Source organism: Oncorhynchus clarkii, chromosome 25 (genome assembly GCF_045791955.1).
Source record: "Oncorhynchus clarkii lewisi isolate Uvic-CL-2024 chromosome 25, UVic_Ocla_1.0, whole genome shotgun sequence".
Lineage (NCBI taxonomy): Eukaryota > Metazoa > Chordata > Actinopteri > Salmoniformes > Salmonidae > Oncorhynchus > Oncorhynchus clarkii.
Window position 1 is genome coordinate 17,599,007 of NC_092171.1, and position 21,922 is coordinate 17,620,928.

The window sequence follows — 21,922 nt, forward strand, 5'->3', positions numbered from 1 at the left end:
ACAATTAAGTATTCTGTGTAGATCAAAGTGTCCAACCTCTGAAAATAATAAATGAAGATACTGCTTAACTGCTCACCTAATTCTATTAAACTAATCATATTTCCCCTAGACGTACCAAGTGTCCAGGAAAAGGGGTTCTAGATTTACAGGTAATTTGAGATAGACAATTTGGCTTTTACAAGGCAGGATTCGGCCCAGACTCTATAACAGAAAATACCTGTGAAGCTGAGGCCTGTTTTCCCTCACCTGAAATATGTGCATCATAAAACTCAAAAATCATTCTCACACTTTAGCTGCAAACAGAGGCCTGTGTGTTCAGACATGAATGCCATTATTAGCCTAAAATATGGCAAAACAATTTCATTTTCAGAGAGAGGAGTTGCCTTTGAGTCTTCATAAAATCAGGTAGTCTGCAAGAGGGAAGCTGTGTGATGTGAATGTGCATATCCAGAGGTCTTGATAAGCATAGGTCTAACCTTATCTGTTTGTGTGCACGTTTAGCTTATGTCCCATCTTCCATGTTAGTCATGTGTTACCTTCAGTGACAGTCTGTATCCAAAATGTTGGTGTTGTTTGAAAAACATGCGCACATACAGTATGTTCTCCTCCTCTGGGTGATGACTGTTTATACAGTATGTCATGTTGTAAGCTACACACTTGGTTTTGCTGTTTGAATTTCACACTATACAAATCACAATAAAGAGTGCCATGATGACAGTCACTTCATCCTTGTGCTGTTTAAGTTTGTCCTATTTTTTTAAAGATTAGACCCACAAGACATTTAGCTAATCTACATGGCTATGTACAACCTAATGTGTCGTGGCATTTCAACAATTGAGGACTTTTGTAGACAATGATGACAGACCCCCAAGATATTAACCTTGTCTACATAGCTCATGTACTGTCACGTTCTGACCATCGTTCGTGTGTGTTTTCCTTGTTTTAGTGTTGGTCAGGACGTGAACTGGGTGGGCATTCTATGTTGGATGTCTTGTTTGTCTATTTCTATGTCTGGCCTGATATGGTTCTCAATCAGAGGCAGGTGTTAGTCATTGTCTCTGATTGGGAACCATATTTAGGTAGCCTGGGTTTCACTGTGTGTTTGTGGGTGATTGTCCTTAGTGTTAGTTTGCACCAGTTTAGGCTGTTTCGGTTTTCATTACGTTTATTATTTTGCACTGTTTGTATTTAGATTCGTGTTGCTATAGTCACAATAAACATGGATCGTAATCTACACGCCGCATTTTGGTCCGACTCTCCTTCTCATACGGAAAACCGTTACAGAATCACCCACCACAAAAGGACCAAGCAGCGTGTCAACAGGCAGGAGCAGCGCGAGGAGACGCGCAATAAGGATTTCTGGACATGGGAGGAAATCCTCGACGGGAGAGGACCCTGGGCTAAACCAGGGGAGTGTAGCCGCCCAAAGGTGCAACAGGAGCAGCCCAAAGAGGAGGTATGGACATGGGAGGACGAATTAGAAGGAAGAGGACCCTGGGCTCAGCCAGGAGAATATCGCCGCCCCAAAGAGGAACTGGAGGCGGCGAAAGCTGAGAGGCGCAGATATGAGGAGGCAGCACGACGTAGCGGATGGAAGCCTGAGAGGCAGCCCCAAAAATTTATTGGGGGGGGGGCTAACAGGGAGTATGGCTACGCCAGGTAGGAGACCTGGGCAGACTCCCTGTGCTTACCGGGGGGCTAGAGAGACCGGACAGGCACCGTGTTATGCAGTGGTGCGCACGGTGTCTCCAGTGCGGGTGCATAGCCCGGTGCGGTATATTCCAGCTCCGCGTATCGGCCGGGCTAGATTGAGCGTCGAGCCTAATGCCATGAAGCCGGCTCTACGCAGCTGGTCCCCAGTGCGTCTCCTTGGGCCGGCTTACATGGCACCAGCCTTGCGCTCGGTGTCTCCGGTTCGCCTGCATAGCCCAGTGCGGGCTATTCCACCTCGCCGCACTGGCAGGGCGACCGTGAGCATTCAACCAGGTAAGGTTGGGCAGGCTCGGTGCTCAAGAGCTCCAGTGCGCCTGCACGGTCCGGTTTTTCCAGTACCACCTCCACACCCCAGCCCTCCGGTAGCAGCTCCCCGCACCAGGCTTCCTGTGCGTGTCCTCGGCCCAGTACCACCAGTGCCAGCACCATGCATCAGGCCTACAGTGCGCCTCGCCTGTCCAGCGCTGCCAGAGCCTTCCTCCTCTCCAGCGCTGTCGGAGTCTCCCGCCTGTTTAGCGCTGTTAGAGCCTTCCTTCTCTACAGCGCTGCCGGAGTCTCCCGCCTGTTCAGAACTGCCAGTCTGCATAGAGCTGCCAGTCTGCAAGGAGCTGCCAGTCTGCAAGGAGCTGCCAGTCTGCATAGAGCTGCCAGTCTGCAAGGAGCTGCCAGTCTGCAAGGAGCTGCCAGTCTGCATAGAGCTGCCAGTCTGCAAGGAGCTGCCAGTCTGCAAGGAGCCGCCAGAGCTGCCTTTCTGCAGGATGCCGCCAAAGCTGCCAGTCTGCAAGGAGCCGCCAGAGCTGCCAGTCTGCAAGGAGCCGCCAGAGCTGCCAGTTAGCATGGAGCAGCCAGGGCCGCCAGTCAGTATGGAGCAGCCAGGGCCGCCAGTCAGCATGGAGCAGCCAGGGCCGCCAGTCAGCATGGAGCAGCCAGGGCCGCCAGTCAGCATGGAGCAGCCAGGGCCGCCAGTCAGCATGGAGCAGCCAGGGCCGCCAGTCAGCATGGAGCAGCCAGTCAGCATGGAGCAGCCAGAGCAGCCAGTCAGCATGGAGCAGCCAGAGCTGCCAGTCAGCATGGAGCAGCCAGTCAGCATGGAGCAGCCAGAGCTGCCAGTCATCATGGAGCAGCCAGTCAGCATGGAGCAGCCAGAGCAGCCAGTCGACCAGACTCTTCCAGATCTGCCAGTCGACCAGACTCTTCCAGATCTGCCAGTCGACCAGACTCTTCCAGATCTGCCAGTCGACCAGACTCTTCCAGATCTGCCAGTCGACCAGACTCTTCCAGATCTGCCAGTCGACCAGACTCTTCCAGATCTGCCAGTCGACCAGACTCTTCCAGATCTGCCAGTCGACCAGACTCTTCCAGATCTGCCAGTCGACCAGACTCTTCCAGATCCGCCAGTCGACCAGACTCTTCCAGATCCGCCAGTCGACCAGACTCTTCCAGATCCGCCAGTCGACCAGACTCTTCCGGATCCGCCAGTCAGCCAGGATCTTCCAGAACCGCCAGCCAGCCAGGATCTGCCGGATCCAACCACCTGCCTGAGCTTCCTCTCAGTGCTGAGCTTCCTCTCAGTGCTGAGCTTCCTCTCAGTGCTGAGCTTCCTCTCAGTGCTGAGCTACCCATCAGTCCCGAGCTACCTCTGTCCCGAGCTGCCCCTCTGTCCCGAGCGGTCTTTAAGGAGGGTAACCTATCTAGGGACGCTAAGGAGGTGGACTAAAACTGTTATGGAGTGGGGTCCACGTCCAGCGCCAGAGCCGCCACCGCGGACAGATGCCCACCCACACCCTCCCCCATAGGTTTAAGTTGTGCGTCCGGAGTCCGCACCTTGGAGGGGGGGTACTGTCACGTTCTGACCATCGTTCGTGTGTGTTTTCCTTGTTTTAGTGTTGGTCAGGACGTGAACTGGGTGGGCATTCTATGTTGGATGTCTTGTTTGTCTATTTCTATGTCTGGCCTGATATGGTTCTCAATCAGAGGCAGGTGTTAGTCATTGTCTCTGATTGGGAACCATATTTAGGTAGCCTGGGTTTCACTGTGTGTTTGTGGGTGATTGTCCTTAGTGTTAGTTTGCACCAGTTTAGGCTGTTTCGGTTTTCATTACGTTTATTATTTTGCACTGTTTGTATTTAGATTCGTGTTGCTATAGTCACAATAAACATGGATCGTAATCTACACGCCGCATTTTGGTCCGACTCTCCTTCTCATCAAGAAAACCGTTACATGTACAAAGCAGTACTGAGTGACTGATTAAGAACAGAAATATATTTTCTGCCACAAGTACAAATAACCAGACAAACATATAGCTTTTTTTCCAGGTAACGATCACAAGAGGAAGTATCACAAGAGGAAGTATCACAAGAGGAAGTATCACAAGAGTAAGAGTCACAAGAGGAAGTATCACAAGAGGAGGTATCACAATAGGAAGTGTCACACAAGGAATTGTCACAAGAGGAAGTGTCGCAAGAGTAAGTATCGCAAGAGTAAGAGTCACAAGAGGAAGTGTCACAAGAGGAAGAGTCACAAGAGGAAGTGTCACAAGAGGAAGAGTCACAAGAGGAAGTGTCACAAGAGGAAGAGTCGCCAAGAGGAAGTGTCACAAGAGGATGAGTCGCAAGAGGAAGTATCACAGGAGAAAGTGTCACAAGAGGAAGAGTCGCCAAGAGGAAGTGTCGCAAAAGGAAGTATCACAGGAGAAAGTGTCACAGGAGAAAGTGTCACAAGAGGAAGTTGTAGATGGCACTTGCTGGACACTAACGATCTTTAATTACACCATAAACTGTATAATGTTAGTGTCCAAAGAGTTCCTCAGCTGTCTCACTCTTCCGGCCACTGGAGCTGGGTTGGGAAGTTGGGGGGGATTGATGGAGTGGCAGGGCAGAGGGTGAGGTTTGTGCGTTAGTGAGAGGGGCCGGGGACGTGATGAACAAGGCTAGGGAGATGATGAACCAAGGGGCGATGAGCCATCTGTAGATGGGACTTCGAGGCTCAGTTCTGTCTCTTGCCTGTCCACAATGCCATCCTACCTCCCCAACACCTACAAGCAGATGGTGAATACGTTAGAATACATTGCAAGCAATCTCTCCATGGGCTCCTTTGACTTAAAATGCTTACTCAAATAACTGATTTAATAAACATCTCAATCTAACTAGCACAAACAAACACACACACTGTTTTCATTATGATAACAACACAGGCACAGGCCATTTCCCACTCACAATTTCTCCCATCCAGAAACAAGCTGATTTCACATGTTCTAACTAGGTCTGCTAAACATAATATCACAAACATACACTGTACAAAAGGAATCAGCTGCACGACAAGGGTACATACCGAATCTGGCATATTGGTGTCTGCCTGAAGATGAAGCCAACCCAGTTATCGGACAATTAGCAGCAGCCACACACCTTGTCGTCTTCACCTTTTTCCGATTGCAAACATACTGGTCCCGAATTGTTCTAAATTGTTCTTTGGTATCGGTGTTCAAATTTCATGACATCTCCCTCTAGCTGTTAGCTTCTGTGTTCTTGTCCGAATACATCTGCATCTCAATTTCCAGGTAGCAAAAAAACTGTGTTGAATGTTTGAGTGTATAAAAGTGACATTGCAACACTGCTCCATACTTTCCGTCTCCGCAGTGTGTGGATTTACAGTGCATTCGGAAAGTATTCAGACCCCCATATTTTTTCACATTTTGTGAGGTTACAACCTTGTTTTTTTCCCCTCATCAATCTACACACAATAACCCATAATAACAAAGCACATTTTTTTTGCAAATGTATAAAAAAAAATGGAAATATAAAATGTTAATAAGTATTCAGACCCTTAACTCTGTACATTGTTGAAGCACCTTTGGCAGCGATTAGAGTCTTCTTGGGTATGATGCTACAAGCTTGGCACATGTGTATTTGCGGAGTTTCTCCCATTCTTCTCTGCAGATCACATTCTTCCACTGCAAATTCCACCATTCTACCATTCCAGTGTTTTACTTGCTATATTGTATTTACTTCGCCACCATGGCCTTTTTTTTGCCTTTACCTCCCTTATCTCACCTAATTTGCTCACATCGTATATAGACTTGTTTCTACTGTATTATTGACTGTATGTTTTGTTTTACTCCATGTGTAACTCTGGGTTGTTGTATGTGTCGAACTGCTTTGCTTTATCTTGGCCAGGTCGCAATTGTAAATGAGAACTTGTTCTCAACTTGCCTACCTGGTTAAATAAAGGTGAAATAAATAAACAATTTAAAATTAAAAAATATCCTCTCAAGCTCTGTCAGGTTGGAAGGGGAGCGTTGCTGCACAGCTATTTTCAGGTCTCTCCAGAGATGTTAGATTGGGTTCAAGTCCAGGCTCTGGCTGGGCCACACAAGGATATTCAGAGACTTGTCCCAAAGCCACTCCTGCATTGTTATGGCTGTGTGCTTAGGGTCAATATGAACTCCTGCAGAATTAAGCAGTTCTTGCAGTAAAATGACACCAAATGTGCATTTTGACTCAGGAACAGGAGTGGAGAAATATGATTTATTTATTTCAGAATCTTGAGAGAATGAAAGCTGCTGCATTTATTAACATCATAAAATCTTATAGTATTTCAACCACATAAAATATGCATCCAAGCCAAACTAAAATCTTGTTGGGTCGTTTTCACAACTTTTAATTCCCTTAAAACCGGTCAAACTGATGTCATTTGGAAATTTTGCACAAATTTTCTCCCCTGTCCCTAAATGTCTTTGCTGCATGAGAGAAGCAGAGATAAAGGGGAAAACTTTATCATGCCAACTAGATTGAAGCATTCGTTCTAGAATTTATATTGAACAAAAATATAAATGCAAATGTAACATTTTCAAAGATTTTACTGAGTTACAGTTCATATAAATGTATTGGTGCCCTATTCTGTAGATTTCACATGACTGGGAATACAGATATGCTATAAGAAAACCAGTCAGTATCTGGTGTGACCACCATTTGTCTCATGCACCGCAAAATATCTCCTTCACATAGAGTTGATCAGGATGTTGGTTGTGGCCTGTGGAATGTTGTCTCCCACTCCTCTTCAATGGCTGTTCGAAGTTACTGGATATTTGCGCAAACTGGAACACGCTGTCGAACATTTAGATCCAGAGCATCCCAAAAGTGCTCAATGGGTGACATGTCTGGTGAGTAATGCAGGCCATGGAAGAACTGGGACATTTTTAGCGTCCAGGAATTGTGTACAGATCCTTGTGATATGGGGTCGTGCCTTATCATGCTGAAACATGAGGTGATGGCGGTGGATGAATGGCACGACAATGGGCCTCAGGATATCATCATGGTATCTCTGTGCATTCAAATTTCCATCGATAAAATGCAATTGTGTTTGTTGGTCGTAGCTTATGCCTGCCCATACCGTTAGAGGTGGTTCATGGTAGAGAAATTAACATGACATTTTCAGGCAACAGCTCTGGTGGCCATTCCTGCAGTCAGCATGCCAATTGCACGCTCCCTCAAACCTTGAGAGATCTGTGGCTTTGTGTTGGGTGACAAAACTGCACATTTTAGAGTGGCTTTTTATTGTCACTAGCACAAGGTGCTCCTGTGTAATGATCATGCTGTTTAATCAACTTCTTGATATGCCACACCTGTCAGGTGGATGGATTATCTTGGCAAAAGAGAAATGCTTACTAACATGAATGTAAACAAATTTGTTCACAGCATTTGAGAGAAATAAGCTATTTGTGCATATGGAACATTTCTGAGATCTTTATTTCAGTTCATGAAACATGGGACCAACACTTTACATGTTGCGTTTACATGTCTACGCCTTGGGCCAGAAGTAATGATGGAATTAAAGCTGCAAGTATCTAAATATAGACAAGTTGACTAACAAATAGCCTACCAAAATGTTGGCAATTATAAGCAGAAACATAGGTACAGTTGAAGTCGGACGTTTACATGCACCTTAGCCAAATACATTTAAACTCTGTTTTTCACACTTCCTGACATTCAAACCTAGTAAAAATTACCTGTCTTAGGTCAGTTAGGATCACCACTTTATTTTAAGAATGTGAAATGTCAGAATAATAGCAGAGAGAAGTATTTATTTCAGCTTTTATTTCTTTCATCACATTCCCAGTGGGTCAGAAGTTTACATACACTCAATTAGTATTTGGGACCATTGCCTATAAATTGTTTAACTTGGGTCAAACGTTTTGGGTAGCCTTCCATTGTCACGACGCCGACCGAAGGTGGTTCCCCTTCCCGTTCGGGTGGCGCTCGCCGGCCTACTAGCTGCCACTGATTATTTTCTCCCCCTCCTTACAGTGCCTTGCGAAAGTATTCGGCCCCCTTGAACTTTGCGACCTTTTGCCACATTTCAGGCTTCAAACATAAATGTATTTTTTTGTGAAGAATCAACAACAAGTGGGACACAATCATGAACTGGAACGACATTTATTGGATATTTCAACCTTTTTTAACAAATCAAAAACTGAAAAATTGGGCGTGCAAAATTATTCAGCCCCTTTACTTTCAGTGCAGCAAACTCTCTCCAGAAGTTCAGTGAGGATCTCTGAATGATCCAATGTTGACCTAAATGACTAATGATGATAAATACAATCCACCTGTGTGTAATCAAGTCTCCGTATAAATGCACCTGCACTGTGATAGTCTCAGAGGTCCGTTAAAAGCGCAGAGAGCATCATGAAGAACAAGGAACACACCAGGCAGGTCCGAGATACTGTTGTGAAGAAGTTTAAAGCCGGATTTGAATACAAAAAGATTTCCCAAGCTTTAAACATCCCAAGGAGCACTGTGCAAGCGATAATATTGAAATGGAAGGAGTATCAGACCACTGCAAATCTACCAAGACCTGGCCGTCCCTCTAAACTTTCAGCTCATACAAGGATAAGACTGATCAGAGATGCAGCCAAGAGGCCCATGATCACTCTGGATGAACTGCAGAGATCTACAGCTGAGGTGGGAGACTCTGTCCATAGGACAACAATCAGTCGTATATTGCACAAATCTGGCCTTTATGGAAGAGTGGCAAGAAGAAAGCCATTTCTTAAAGATATCCATAAAAAGTGTTGTTTAAAGTTTGCCACAAGCCACCTGGGAGACACACCAAACATGTGGAAGAAGGTGCTCTGGTCAGATGAAACCAAAATTGAACTTTTTGGCAACAATGCAAAACGTTATGTTTGGCGTAAAAGCAACACAGCTCATCACCCTGATCACACCATCCCCACTGTCAAACATGGTGGTGGCAGCATCATGGTTTGGGCCTGCTTTTCTTCAGCAGGGACAGGGAAGATGGTTAAAATTGATGGGAAGATGGATGGAGCCAAATACAGGACCATTCTGGAAGAAAACCTGATGGAGTCTGCAAAAGACCTGAGACTGGGACGGAGATTTGTCTTCCAACAAGACAATGATCCAAAACATAAAGCAAAATCTACAATGGAATGGTTCAAAAATAAACATATCCAGGTGTTAGAATGGCCAAGTCAAAGTCCAGACCTGAATCCAATCGAGAATCTGTGGAAAGAACTGAAAACTGCTGTTCACAAATGCTCTCCATCCAACCTCACTGAGCTCGAGCTGTTTTGCAAGGAGGAATGGGAAAACATTTCACTCTCTCGATGTGCAAAACTGATAGAGACATACCCCAAGCGACTTACAGCTGTAATCGCAGCAAAAGGTGGCGCTACAAAGTATTAACTTAAGGGGGCTGAATAATTTTGCACGCCCAATTTTTCAGTTTTTGATTTGTTAAAAAAGTTTGAAATATTCAATAAATGTCGTTCCACTTCATGATTGTGTCCCACTTGTTGTTGATTCTTCACAAAAAAATACAGTTTTATATCTTTATGTTTGAAGCCTGAAATGTGACAAAAGGTCGCAAAGTTCAAGGGGGCCGAATACTTTCGCAAGGCACTGTATGTGTTTATTGATTATACCTGTTTTGAGTTTGTTGTAATTAGTTGGGCTTTATTAGTCAGGCGGCCCCGCCTGTTTCTTTGTGCGGTATTGATTATTGTAACCCTGGTGTTTGATACAGACGAACGTGTTGGTTTATGTTCGTGTATAATGCTGGACTGTTTTCGTTCCCCGTGTCTGGGGCATTTTGTTTTGAGCACCCAGTGTTTAGTGGGGTGGTCGTGGTTCACCGTGTGTGCATTAAAAGAGCACTATATTGAACTCTCTGTTTTCCTGCGCCTGACTTCACACTCACGACACACACTCACTTACATCCATAAGCTTCCCACAATAAGTTGGGTGAATTTTGTCCCATTCCTCCTGACAGAGCTGGTGTAACAGAGTCAGGTTTGTAGGCCTCCTTGCTCGCACACACTTTTTCAGTTCTGCCCACACATTTTCTAAAGGATTCAGTTCAGGTCTTTGTGATGGCCACTCCAATACCTTGACTTTGTTGTCCTTAAGCCATTTTGCCACAACTTTGGAATTATGCTTGCAGTCATTGTCCATGTTGCTTCAATATATCCACATAATTTTCCTGCCTCAGGATGCCATCTATTTTGTGAAGTGCACCAGTCCTTCCTGCAGCGAAGCACCTCCACAACATGATGCTGCCACCCCCGTGATTCACGGTTGGGATGGTGTTCTTCGGCTTCCAAGCCTCCTCCTTTTCCCCCCAAACATAACGTTTGTCATTATGGCCAAACAGTTCTATTTTTGTTTCATCAGACCAGAGAACATTTATCCAAATGGTACGATCTTTGTCCCCATGTGCATTTGCAAACCGTAGTCAAGCTTTTTTATGGCGGTTTTGGAGCAGTGGCTTCTTCCTTGCTGAGCAGCCATTCAGGTTATGATGATATAGGACTCATTTTATTGTGGATATAGACACTTTTGTACCTGTTTCCTCCAGCATTTCCACAAGGTCCTTTGCTGTTGTTCTAGGATTGAGGAGCGTGGTACCTTCAGCCGTTTGGAAATTGCTCCCAAGGATGAACCAGACTTGTGTAGGTCTACAATTTTTTTCTGAGGTCTTGGCTGATTTATTTAGATTTTCCCATGATGTCAAGCAAAGAGGCACTGAGTTTGAAGGTAGACCTTGAAATACATCCACAGTTACACCTCCAATTGACTCAAACAATGTCAATTAGCCTATCAGAAGCTTCTAAAGCCATGACATAATTTTCCTGATTTTTTCCAAGCTGTTTAAAGGCGCAGTCAATTTAGTATAATCAATTGTTGGAAAAATTACTTGTGTCATGCATAAAGTAGATGTCCTAACCGACTTGCCAAAACTATAGTTTGTTAACAAGAAATTTGTGGACGAGTTTTAATGACTCCAACCTAAGTATATGTAAACTTCCAACTTCAACTGTATATCCAAATTAGGAGATCTGCACCACTCATTTTTTCCGACATCTCTGACTGTGCAGTGCATTTTCTATATTTGTGAGTTAGTGTTGGGTGCGGGACTCAGATTTGAACTTTATCACATGTAGTCAGGCAGTTGCGGATGGGTTATTAGCAATTGTTGAGGTATCCACAAATAGACTCATATCCACAAATCGCTGCGTGTGAATCTTAAATCACCCACTTCACCCTCCACTTGCTCGTTCATGTGCGCTTCCGCCATTTGTGCAAGTTTCCCAAAGCTGAGGGAGTGAAAATGATCGAGGCTGTATGTAGTGGCTTTTTAGACCTTCATATACCAACTTCGACCGAGCCAGCAAGGCAGCATGCTTCAGAGTGCTATCCCGCAATATGTTTGGAGTTGACACAATTCCATTAAAAAAAGTGAGAGGCGTGCCTCTCTAAGTAAGCTTTTCATGGTAAGCTTGTATTCAGCGCATGTGACAAATAAAATCATGTGCATTTGTTTATGTCTGATTTCGAAACAGATAAAAGGACGGGGGAATTTGTTCATTTGAAGTTCATGCTTGTTTTAATATTTAAAAGTGGAACATGAATTGCATCATTCAAGTAAGGAGTGTGTCCTGAAGTTGATGGGTTTATTGATCCCATCGCCACTCTTTCGTTTCGTCAACAACACGTGACAACGAAGGGACCTCAAAGCGAGTTGTTAGGTGAGAGGGGGTGCTTTGGGATTCACTGTCTATCTCTTTGCTCCCTCGCTCTTTGTGTGTCTCTGTTTACACTTACTTATAAGATCTGATCCCAATCAGAAAACAATGCATCTTTTAATTATCTATACATGCCTAAAAATGTCGGCACAATCAGAATGTGGACAAGATCAGGACAAAGGACTCATGTTAGAACCAGGTATAAACGGGACTTCTGTCTGTCTCCCTCTCGGTCTGTCTCCTTCTCGGTCTGTCTCCCTCTCTGTCTGTCTCCCTCTCTGTCTGTCTCCCTCTCTGTCTGACTCCCTCTCTGTCTGACTCCCTCTCTGTCTGTCTCCCTCTCTGTCTGTCTCCCTCTCGGTCTGTCTCCTTCTCTGCCTGACTCCCTCTCTGTCTGACTCCCTCTCTGTCTGTCTCCCTCTCTGTCTGTCTCCCTCTCTGTCTGACTCCCTCTCTGTCTGTCTCCCTCTCGGTCTGTTTCCTTCTCTGCCTGACTCCCTCTCTGTCTGACTCCCTCTCTGTCTGTCTCCCTCTCTGTCTGTCTCCCTCTCTGTCTGACTCCCTCTCTGTCTGACTCCCTCTCGGTCTATTTCTCTGTCTGTCTGTTTCTCTTGCGCTAATATCAGTAAAGGAAAGGCCTCTCTCTTAATTAGCTGTCTTAGAGTTCTGGAGATGGATGCCAGTGCTGAAATGCACATTTTGGGCCTTATCCAAACCTCAGCTGTACATTTGGGCTTCCAAGACTTAATAGATTGAGAGCAATTAAAAGTGTTTCCTCAATTTTCCTCCACTAAAGGAAACATATGTATGAATTTTATAATAAAGTGGAATTTTGGCTAAAATGCACATTCTTCGTTGCTTCTTCATATTTTTGAAAACATTCAGTCTGCCATGTAAGTAATGGAGATTGTCTCCCAAAGTTTTAACATGATTCATTTATCGTTTCTGCACTTCACAAGCCATATGTTCGGGCACCAGAATGTATTTTTGATTGTTCTGAAATGTAGCCTCAGCAGAGATTTACACACAATAGGAAAAAATGGAAATCAGACATTATTGGTCCAAGTCAATATACTTGAGAGTTAATTATTACTTGCCCATTTTTAAGACAGACATTCCGATGAACAGAGATAGAGAGAAAATAAATACAAATAAATCATTATGTTGAGTTTTTTTCTGAGTTCCTCGACATTGTGGTGAAAAATTTGATTTTGTATTTGAAGCCACCATGACTAATTTGCAGCACAATGAAGGGAGCTGCTTCAGAGCGCAGCAGGATGCCTCTCCATAGAGTACTATATGTTGCAAGGCCAGAGAGGCAGACACATGCAGGGACCAGCTCACCTCTCATAGTCAGGCTATGCTGTAGCTGTATATAAGAGGCCTTTCTGAGCAATACCTAATCAAATGTTTATGGCAGTAATTACCCTATAGTTTTTGGCTGGCACACCAACTCATTTGGAAGATGAATCAATTATAGATTAGTAAACAAGGTTGCCTCTCTGGATGTCGTTCTCCAAACCCCTGCTTGTTCTCTTCCACTCTGCGTTAGTTAAGTGGGACTATGAACCGCTTCCACTGGGACTTAAAAATCATCACTACGAGTGGACTTGCAGAACAGGAATATCCACAGACTGCTCTCTCCCAACAACTTCCTGAGCTGATACAGTGCATGCCAGTGATGCCACATCAAATGTCAGTTTGATTCACAAGAACAGTTTCACATCTGTACGATAGAACACATTCTTTGTCCAGACCCACACATTCCAGCAACAATGCAATGCAAATGTCAGTTTAGCAGAACCTGGCCACACACAGAACACTGTGCCAACTAATTGTATCAGTGGGCAGACGCCGTTGAAACAATCCTGTATGGTTTCAGCATTGACAAGCCACCGCTTATGAGGCCGGATCTTGTGGTTTCAAGGTTAGAAAAATGTAACAGATGCTTTCAAGGTTGGGGGAGGCAAATACTGTATATCCCAGGCCAAAACTCTTCTGAAAGTAAGAAACATTGGAAAAGAGAAGCTGGATTGCAATAGAGTAGTCGACCTATACACTACGGCAATTCTTCCTTTTAGCTTTGTACCACTAAACCAAGTTTGTCTGTCTATACTTAACACAAAATCAAAGTTACTGCACAATCTGATCTTACAGGAATGCAGACAAACTGAGGAGAAATTTGACTTGCCTTCAGGCTGCTAATCACTATAGGTAGCCATGAGATCATTCCTGGTTAGACTGCTAAGACCCCCACTCAGTGGATACTGCTCTCTCTAGGCACTGGGTAATTTTCTCCAGGCACGCAAAAGCGATAGCGCAGCCCCCAGAAGTACATTATCCCCGCAGTTATAGAATGGCCTTTTCCTCCTCTGTGAAACTGCATGTTCCTCCTTTTGGTGTGTGGTGACCACTTGTCAACCACATCACTTATAGAAGGGTCATTTTTTTCTTGATGTCCTTACTGTTGTTTATTAAAAAAGTGATTGAACCATGCCTTGGTTTTGAATGTCTCTCTTTTAGCTTAGTCAGAGTGAATCACTGCCTTTTCCTCAATGTTTTACACAGTCAGAGAGGACACACACACACACATTCACCACTGCTGTTATTATTTATTATTACTATTTATTTAGGCTGCTATACTGTTTTATACTACTTGTATAAAACAGTCTAGATCGATACAGAGAGAGCGCGAGAGAGACAGAGAGAGACGTAACTGATGAGCTCTCACGGTATAGTAAGATATAAAGTTGGACAAGACTGACCCCTTGTGTCAAACTGATTTACTATACAGTATTAGGATTTCATTACCTTGAAGGGACATTTAAAAAAACATCAACTTCATATTTATCATCTCCAGCACCACCCCAACATCAACATACTGTATGTGAAAATGGCGCAATTCTATGTGTTGTAGTAAATAAGATAGAAGAAGATAAGTGTTTTTAATGACATCATCGGTGTGCATCATGTCATTTTAACCAATTATGAGTAGGCATTGTCTACTAATTGTCTACTAATTGGTTGATGATGTTTATCGGAAACACTTATCCTTTTAGTAGAAAACATAGAAATGTGCTATTTTCACGTATGTTGATGTTGGGGTGGTGCTGGAGAGGATACATTTAAAGTTGAAAAATGTATTTAATTTACCTTTAATCTAAATTATTTTGTTAACCTTCTATACTGTAGCAACAACATTGATATTGATATAATTTTAAATATGTATATACACTACCGGTCAAAAGTTTTAGAACACCTACTCATTCAAGGGTTTTTCTTAGTTATGACTATTTTCTACATTGTAGAATAATAGCGAAAACATCAAAACTATGAAATAACACATATGGAATCATGTAGTAACCAAAAAAGTGTTAAACAAATCAAAATATATTTTATATTTGCGATCCTTCAAAGTAGCCACCCTTTGCCTTGATGAGAGCTTTGCACACTCTTGGCATTCTCTCAACCAGCTTCATGAGGTAGTCACCTGGAATGCATTTCAATTAACAGTTGTGTCTTCTTAAAAGTTAATTTGTGGAATTTCTTTCCTTCTTAATGCGTTTGAGCCAATCAGTTGTGTTGTGACATGGTAGGGTTGGTATACATAAGATAGCCCTATTTGGTAAAAGACCAAGTCCATATTATGGCAAGAAAAGCTCAAATAAGCAAAGATAAATTACTTTAAGACATGAAGATCAGTCAATATGGAAATTTCAAGAACTGAACGTTTCTTCAAGTGCAGTCTCAAAAACCATCAAGCACTACGATGAAACTGGCTCTCATGAGGAACGTCACAGGAACGGAAGACCCAGAGTTACCTCTGCTGCAGAGGATAAGTTCATTAGAGTTACCAGCCTCAGAAATTGCAGCCCAAATAAATGATTCACAGAGTTCAAGAAACAGACACATCTCAACATCAACTGTTCAGAGGAGACAGTGTGAATCGCGCCTTTATGGTCGAATTGCTGCATAGAAACCACTACTAAAGGACACCAATAAGAAAAAGAGACTTGCTCGGGTCAAGAAATTGACATTAGACAGCTGGAAATGTTTCATTTGGTTTGGAGACCACATTTTAGATTTTTTGTTCCAACCGTCGTATCTTTGTGAAACGCGATGTGGATGAACGGATGATCTCCGCATGTGTATTTCCCATGTAAAGCATGGAGGAGGAGGTATTATGGTGTGGGGGTTCTTTGCTGGTGACACTGTCTGTGATTTATTTAGAATTCAAGGCACACTTAACCAACATGGCTACCACAGCATTCTGCAGCGATAGGCCTTCCCATCTGGTTTGCGCTTAGTGCGACTATCATTTGTTTTTCAACAGGACAATGACCCAACACACCTCCAGGCTGTATAATGGTTATTTTACCAAGAAGGAGAGTGATGGAGTGCTGCATCATATGACCTGGCCTCCACAATTCCCCGACCTCAACCAAATTGAGATGGTTTGGGATGAGCCGGACCGCATAGTGACTGAAAAGCAGCCAACAAGTGCTCAGCATATGTGGGAACTCCTTCAAGACTATTGGAAAAGCATTCCAGGTGAATCTGGCTGTGAGAATGTCAAGAGTGTGCAAAGCTGTCCTCAAGACAAAGAGTGGCTACTTTGAAGAATCTCAAATATAAAATATATTTTGATTTGTTTAACACTTTTTTGGTTACTACATGATTCCATATGTGTTATTTCATCGTTTTGATGTCTTCACTATTATTCTACAATGTAGAAGATAGTACAAGTAAAGAAAAACCCTTGATTGAGTGGGCGTTCTAAAACTTTTGACTATATAAATATATAAATTACAGACATTTAACAAAGATAAGCATACTTTTCTATTTATTAAATAGAGTATTAAACATCTTCAAAACATTTTGTGCTTAGTGTATTGCAATTATAAACCTAGTGTAGTAAGATACACCACCGGCCCCAATCTTAGCTACTTCTTGTGAACGGGAGAGTCGTCATAGATGTTTGAAAAAGTAGAGGTGCTCTGGTTGGTGAATACAGAGTCCCTGTCATCACCAACAATCTTGTTGGTGTTGTAGTAGTAGAGGAACAGGAAGAAGCCTAGAGGAAGATGGAAGCTCAGTCACTATCAGTCCTGGAATAGACATACACTATGAGACATAAACTATGATACACATCTATGGTCAGGAGTTCCCCATGGCCTCATGACCTGACCAGGAAAATCTCTAGATCTGGAAGTTTAACCTAGTCAAGTCACATGGTTAGGCAAAAGGTCCTGGCCCCATGATAATGTACATGGACAACCACACACGAACAGCAGTCATTTTTGAGTGATGCCTACCCTGGAAGGAGTTGAGGATGCTGAAGATGTAGTAAGATGGGATAACCATGGGTCCGTAGCTGAAGAAGGCAAAGCCCCAGGTGAGGCCCAGCAGGAATAGGAGCCCCAGGATGGTCAGGGTGTTCTTGGACGCTGGGTCGTTCTGGCCCTTGCCTACATTGGTCTTCCTCAGGATCAAGATCTGTCTCACGACAATTATGAAGTTGGTCAAAGTCCAGACAAACACCAAGGCGTAATAGCCGATGTTGACTCCATAATGGATGTAGATGTCAGTGATCCAGCACCTGAAATGTACAAGGGAAATGTATTTAACTAGTCAAGTCAGGTAAATGGTTTGTGATTGTCATCTCATTAGGGCAAAGAACAGACAATTCCAAAAGTCACATTTCCACTTACATTTTCACTGATTTCCCATCATCTGTTTTTATGGACATTAATGTATATTTTTGCAGTCCCAGAAGGACGATGACCACTAGAGCTGGAAGGACTGGAGAAAATGAGAAACATTCACACTGGGTTGATGCCAGATGCCTGTTGCAACTGGTATGATTTTGTGCAATCAGAGGAGATAATACTGTAGGCAAATTTGATTTGAATTTGAATAGTTTCTCACGGTAGGAAAATAACCCTGCAGCAACAGGAAATGTGAAATATGTGGATTATAATAAATGGACAGTACTGTAGGGGTTGATACATTTTTCGTTGGGGAAAATCAAGTCTGTCATTTTTAAGTGGAAATTACACATTTTAAAAGCCTTTTTAAACCTTGAATACACTGCAAGTTCGCATTTCCTGCTTGGCAGAACAGTTCTCTTTGACAACAGTGATTAAATTAAGATCGTTGTGTCAATCAGTAATGTACATTGAGCAGCATTCTAATACACCCTAATATGACTCTGTTCTCACCCCATCCCACAACGTAAACTTTCAGCATATAATGTTTGATGTTAGCGGTGCGTTTCTTTAGCTGCAGGAACAAGTGGACCGCCTCAATGAGGAACCAGGTGAAGGTGGACAACATGGAGTAGTGCATGACTGCTGCTATGATGACACATGCAACATAGCTCCCCATGGCTGCAATGGTCTCGTTGGTCAGAAAGGTCAGGTTCAGGAACAACATAGCCAAGAAGAGGTTGACAAGGATCTTGGTTGCTTGGCTAGATTTGGTTTTTCTGTGAAAACAGAAGTGAAAAAAAGTTTGTTGTTTCAACGTCAATATTCTCAGTTAACTCGTCATGGCCAGCCTGCTATAGAGCTCTACCGGTCATCATACTCACACTGTACGGTGTTGTGTTGAATAATGAAAAATACCTTATCACAAACTGCATGAAGAGAGCCGTTCCCAAGAAGAACATAGACAGTCCACAGCCGATGTAGCTAATGTAGGTTAGAGATTCCACATCTGAGGCACTGATGTTCTTTGGTGGAGGTGACTGTGTATGATCACAATAAGAAGAGCAAGTGAGCAAGTGGATAAGCTTATGGATGTGATTAAAAGTGACACAGAAACATAACTTCAAACAGGAGATGATGGAGAGGATGTCTCACCATTAGTATAGCAAAAAATGATAAATGAGTGCATAGGCACGTTATGCTGTTGTTGCTCTCCAAGGTTTGACAACCATCTGTGGTCCAATTGGGTAGTTTTCCTAAAAGAGAAAAAAATCCCACAATCCTCTCTGTTGGAAGTTGTTGAATATTTGGCTTTTAAATTATTCAAGTTCTATAAATTAAAAGAACCAAAGGGTTTGAAAATGTACAGAAAGAAAGAGAAGTACCTTTGCCATTCCAAGAATTACAAAAGACATTGAATCCCACCTGTGTAAAACATATAATTTATGCATCTCCATAATTATTTCATGTTATAGCCTTACTAATCAAAATATGTTCCTGTAACATGATACAATTTCTCTCTTACCTTATCAACATTTCTGTACTCAATATCAATGGTGTCTGTGAGATTAGCTATGTGGGCTCCAATTTCGATTCCAACTACCTCACCGTTTAGAACGAGGCTCTTCTTTTCATCCTAGAGAGAGCGAGGAGATGACATGTTGGAAGGATAAAGTGTAACGTAACCTGTCACTAATCATGTTACCTCGTATGCTTAACAATACAGTATATCAAAATACTGCTTTTAAAAAGTAACTTTTAGTCAAAGTAATTTGTAGGTTTACCTGGGACATGCTGGGAAAGACAAGAACCCCGACAAAAGTTCCACTCTTATTGAGTGCCATGTCATAGGCTTCTTTGGACACACGCACAGATCGATTGAAATATTTCTTCAGAGCATACTTGTCTTCAACAATCTACAAAGGAAAATAATAATAATTTCAATCTTCATCAATATGTGTACAGTTCTCTGTATTTAGTTTAAGAATAAAACCGTTACTTTCATAATAAGTTAACGGACTATTAATAATCATTGTTCTACCTCTAGTGATCAAGTTACTGTACTTACACTCATATCCTTGTCAGGGGAAAAACCAAAGTTGATATCCTTGGGGTCGTCTTTATGAAGTTTACTAAGGAATCCTTTAACCTTGCCCATTGAAATGGCTGCAGTGCTGGCGTTTCCCATCAGCTCAGTCAACGAGGAGAGATTTTTCATAGCCTCACTGTCATAGTGAGAGAACGTGGGAAATATAGATGAGAGTTTGCCATGCTCTAGACTTAGCTGTGATGAACATAAAACCCTAAACATAAAATCCTCTAAAACAAACATGATTATTATCACCACCATTACACCAGCTCCACTAGAAGATGTTTGTTGCCACATAAACTATTTGTGTTACTGTATTAATACCCTACATGACCAAATGTATGCGGACACCTGCTCGTCGAACATCTCATTCCAAAATCATGGGCATTAATATGGAGTTGATCCCCCTTTGCTGCTATAACAGCATCCACTCATCTGGGAAAGCTTCCCAATAGTTGTTGGAACATTGCTGCGTGGACTTGCTTCCATTCCGTCACAAAAGCATTAGTGAGGTCGGGCACTGATGTTGGGCAATTATGCCTGGCTCGCAGTTGGCATTCCAATTCATCCCAAAGGTGTTTGATGGTGTTGAGATCACGGCCCTGTGCAGGCCCGTCAAGTTTTTCCACACCATTTCTGTGCGACCTTGCCTTGTGCACGGGGGCATTGTCATGTTGAAACAGGAAAGGGCCTTCCCCAAACTGTTGCCACAAAGTTGGAAGCACAGAATCGTCTAGAATGTCATTCTGTTGTGGCGTTAAGATTTCCCTTCACTGGAACTAAGGGGCCTAGACCGAACCATGAAATACAGCCCCAGACCATTATTCCTCCTCCACCGAAGTTTACTGTTCTCCTGGCATCAAACCCAGATTTGTCCGTCAGACTGCCAGATGGTGACGAGTGATTCATCTCTCCAGAAAACGTGTTTCCACTGCTCCCGAGTCCATTGGCGGCAACTTTTACACCACTCCAGCCAAGGCTTGGCATTGAGCATGATGATCTTAGGCTTGTGTGGAATCCCATTTCATGAAATTTCCGGCGAACAGTTCTTGTGCTTCCAGAGGCAGTTTGGAACTCAGTAGTAAGAGTCGCAACTGAGGACAGACGATTGTTGTGCGCTACGCTCTTCAGCACTCGGCAGTCCAGTTCTGTGAGCTTGTGTGGCATAGCTCTTTTTGGCTTCACAATAATAGCACTTATAGGCAGCTCTAGAAGGGCAGAAATTTGACAAACTGACTTTTTGGAAAGCTGGTATTCTATGACAGTGCCACGTTGAAAGTAACTGAGCTCTTCAGTAAGGCCATTCTACTGCCAATGTTTGTCTATAAAGATTGCATGGTTGTGTGCTTGATTTTATACACCTGTCAGCAGCAAGTGTGGCTGAAATAGCCGAATCCACTAATTTGAAAGGTTGTCCACATACTTTTGTATATATTTTGTATACTGTATGTTCTTCTTAAATCTAAAAACTTACGATGCCAAATCAGCACTTATGATCCCATTTGAGCTTTCCATTTGGCCGCTGGGTACACATATGTTTATGTCCGGCTTCTTAACAGGGTTGTTACATGTTAGACAACTAATTGGTCCCTCTGCAGTGATCTCAAGAATGAATTTATCTGAGGTCTTATCTGCAAATCAATCAAAACAAAAACAATGCATTTTGTTCAGACCACATTTGAATGTCTAGTATGAACTTCTTCATTAGAACCCCAGTACAGTAAAGAATTATTCATTTTAACATTATGACAGTATATACAGTGCCTTGCGAAAGTATTCGGCCCACTTGAACTTTGCGACCTTTTGCCACATTTCAGGCTTCAAACATAAAGATATAAAACTGTATTTTTTTGTGAAGAATCAACAACAAGTGGGACACAATCATGAAGTGGAACGACATTTATTGGATATTTCAAACTTTTTTAACAAATCAAAAACTGAAAAATTGGGCGTGCAAAATGATTCAGCCCCTTAAGTTAATACTTTGTAGCGCCACCTTTTGCTGCGATTACAGCTGTAAGTCGCTTGGGGTATGTCTCCATGAGTTTTGCACATCGAGAGACTGACATTTTTTCCCATTCCTCCTTGCAAAACAGCTCGAGCTCAGTGAGGTTGGATGGAGAGCATTTGTGAACAGCAGTTTTCAGTTCTTTCCACAGATTCTCGATTGGATTCAGGTCTGGACTTTGACTTGGCCATTCTAACACCTGGATATGTTTATTTTTGAACCATTCCATTGTAGATTTTGCTTTATGTTTTGGATCATTGTCTTGTTGGAAGACAAATCTCCGTCCCAGTCTCAGGTCTTTTGCAGACTCCATCAGGTTTTCTTCCAGAATGGTCCTGTATTTGGCTCCATCCATCTTCCCATCA

The 21,922-nt window shown here is 43.0% G+C and overlaps 2 protein-coding genes across 2 annotated transcripts in view; one reads left to right on the forward strand and one right to left on the reverse strand.

Moving 5' to 3' along the window:
* The window catches only part of LOC139384057 (dnaJ homolog subfamily C member 17-like), a 491,465-nt gene that overhangs the window by 125,215 nt on the left and 344,328 nt on the right, over nt 1-21,922 (forward strand). The gene's annotated exons all lie outside the window — the stretch shown is intronic.
* Nucleotides 16,696-21,173, reverse strand: LOC139384085 (adhesion G-protein coupled receptor G2-like). Its single transcript, XM_071128730.1, has 11 exons — nt 21,024-21,173; nt 19,529-19,685; nt 19,245-19,376; nt 18,986-19,096; nt 18,846-18,885; nt 18,616-18,716; nt 18,379-18,500; nt 17,974-18,239; nt 17,464-17,554; nt 17,068-17,351; nt 16,696-16,826 (listed from the first exon to the last, which is right to left on the reverse strand). Exons 1-11 carry the CDS (start codon nt 21,062-21,064, stop codon nt 16,696-16,698), a joined length of 1,476 nt encoding a protein of 491 aa, XP_070984831.1. The 5' UTR covers nt 21,065-21,173.